The sequence below is a fragment of the Bison bison genome, unplaced genomic scaffold (assembly GCF_000754665.1).
Source record: "Bison bison bison isolate TAMUID 2011002044 unplaced genomic scaffold, Bison_UMD1.0 scf7180017864037, whole genome shotgun sequence".
In the NCBI taxonomy this organism is placed as follows: domain Eukaryota; kingdom Metazoa; phylum Chordata; class Mammalia; order Artiodactyla; family Bovidae; genus Bison; species Bison bison.
Genome location: NW_011494609.1, coordinates 5,175,576 through 5,177,203, shown reverse-complemented (window position 1 = coordinate 5,177,203; position 1,628 = coordinate 5,175,576). Strand labels below are relative to the sequence as shown.

The window sequence follows — 1,628 nt, the reverse complement described above, 5'->3', positions numbered from 1 at the left end:
GCTGTGGTTGGTGTTTCTGGCCTAGTTCCCTCTTAGAACTGGATTACCATGTGCACGCAGAACTGTCCAGACCATGTCCAGAGTTCAGAGTTCACAGCACCTAATGTGCTCAGTCAGCCAGGCAGACAAAGTCGATTGGAATGCCACGTTCCTTGCTTAGAGCTCAGCTACTGAAGCTTCAATTGAATGGAATTTGAACAGCGACTTAATGTTCACGTTCTTTTGAATTAACAGCCACTTTTATTTTGGGTTTGTGTTTCAAAAGCAGATCTGCACTCTGCCCCTCCTGATGTCACCACGGGCCTCGTGCAGCATCAGCACGCATACTGTGAGCGTCCGCAGCTGGCCTCCGTGAGAGGAGTCCCTCGGGGGTGCCGTGGGAGTGTCCTAGAGACGGCAGGTGGTAAGCATGCCTCTCTTCCTGCTTTGAGACAGCAGAGCACAGGCCTGCATCTCACTGTACCTGGTGAGCCAGCCGTCAGGTGCAGCCCTGGTGCATTTAGACTGCCCGTGTGTGTATCATGTGGAGAAATGATCAGGAATAGGTCAAGTCGGGAAGGAGGAGAAGGAGGGAGGAGAGCGCCTGCACATTTAAGTTGCTGCACAAGGTTTGGATCTGTGGTACTGTGGGAAGAGGAGAAGCTGGGGAAGTTTCTCTAGGTGGACTCAGGACTGCAAGTGCAGCCAGCAGCAGCAGCCCCGGTCGGTCGTGCTTTCTCACGTGCAGGCCAAGAGATGTCAGCGTGAGTCTCCTTTTTGCGCTTGTACCGTTTCCTTTTGAAACAGTTTCCAGTGTCTTTTATCAAAATCACATGAAGTTTTTCTTCCAATGTGCCAAATTTGAGTTGCAGAACAATCCAGCAGTTCTTAGATCTGAGACCTTAACGTGTTTCTAGGCTTCTGAGCAGTTGGTCTGATTTTGTTGGTGTCATTCAGTTCCTTATTCAGATACAAGAGGAGAAATGGAGTCAACATGAAGCAGTCTTCCTGTTGGTTAGGTAGATAAAAAAAAAAATTAACTTGTTATTCATTATGTTTAAAAATTGTTGAGAACTTAGTTGAGGTGTAAATGACATTATCTACTGTGTGTATTAAAGTGTATAATTTTATAAGCTTTTTAAAAAATGTTGTTTATTTGACTGCACCAGGTCTTAAGTTGCATCACGTGAAATCTGCAGTCTTTGTTGCAGCATGTGAACTCTTAGTTGCAGCATGCGGAATCTGGTTCCCCGACAGGGACTGAACCTGTTCGCTGCATTGGAGCGTGGAATCGTAGCCACTGGACCACCAGGGAAGGCTTGACAGTTTTCTAAGCTTGAAGATACATGTACACTTACACTGTGGCCAGTATACCTGGAGCTCCTGGAAACTTACTTCCTTGTGCACTTTTGTAACAGCTGCTTGCTGCCCTTTTTGGTGTCCCTTCAGGCAACCACTGATTTACTTCCTGACACTGTGTAAAGTAGTTTGCATTTTCTAGGATTTTATATAAATAGAATCACTCAGCATTTACTTTTTATTGTCTGGCTTCTGCCACGCTGCACAATTATTTTGAAATTCATCCATGTTCTTGCATGTATCGTAGGTCATCCCTTTTCTTGGGAGATGAAATATCCCTGCATTTCATC

General features: G+C 45.7%; 1 protein-coding gene across 1 annotated transcript in view; it reads left to right on the top strand.

Moving 5' to 3' along the window:
* The window catches only part of DIP2A (DIP2 disco-interacting protein 2 homolog A (Drosophila)), a 123,389-nt gene that overhangs the window by 37,012 nt on the left and 84,749 nt on the right, over positions 1 to 1,628 (top strand). The window contains exon 7 of the mRNA XM_010834984.1: positions 269 to 403. Coding sequence (XP_010833286.1) covers positions 269 to 403 — 135 coding nt within the window. The remainder of the gene's footprint in view (positions 1 to 268; positions 404 to 1,628) is intronic.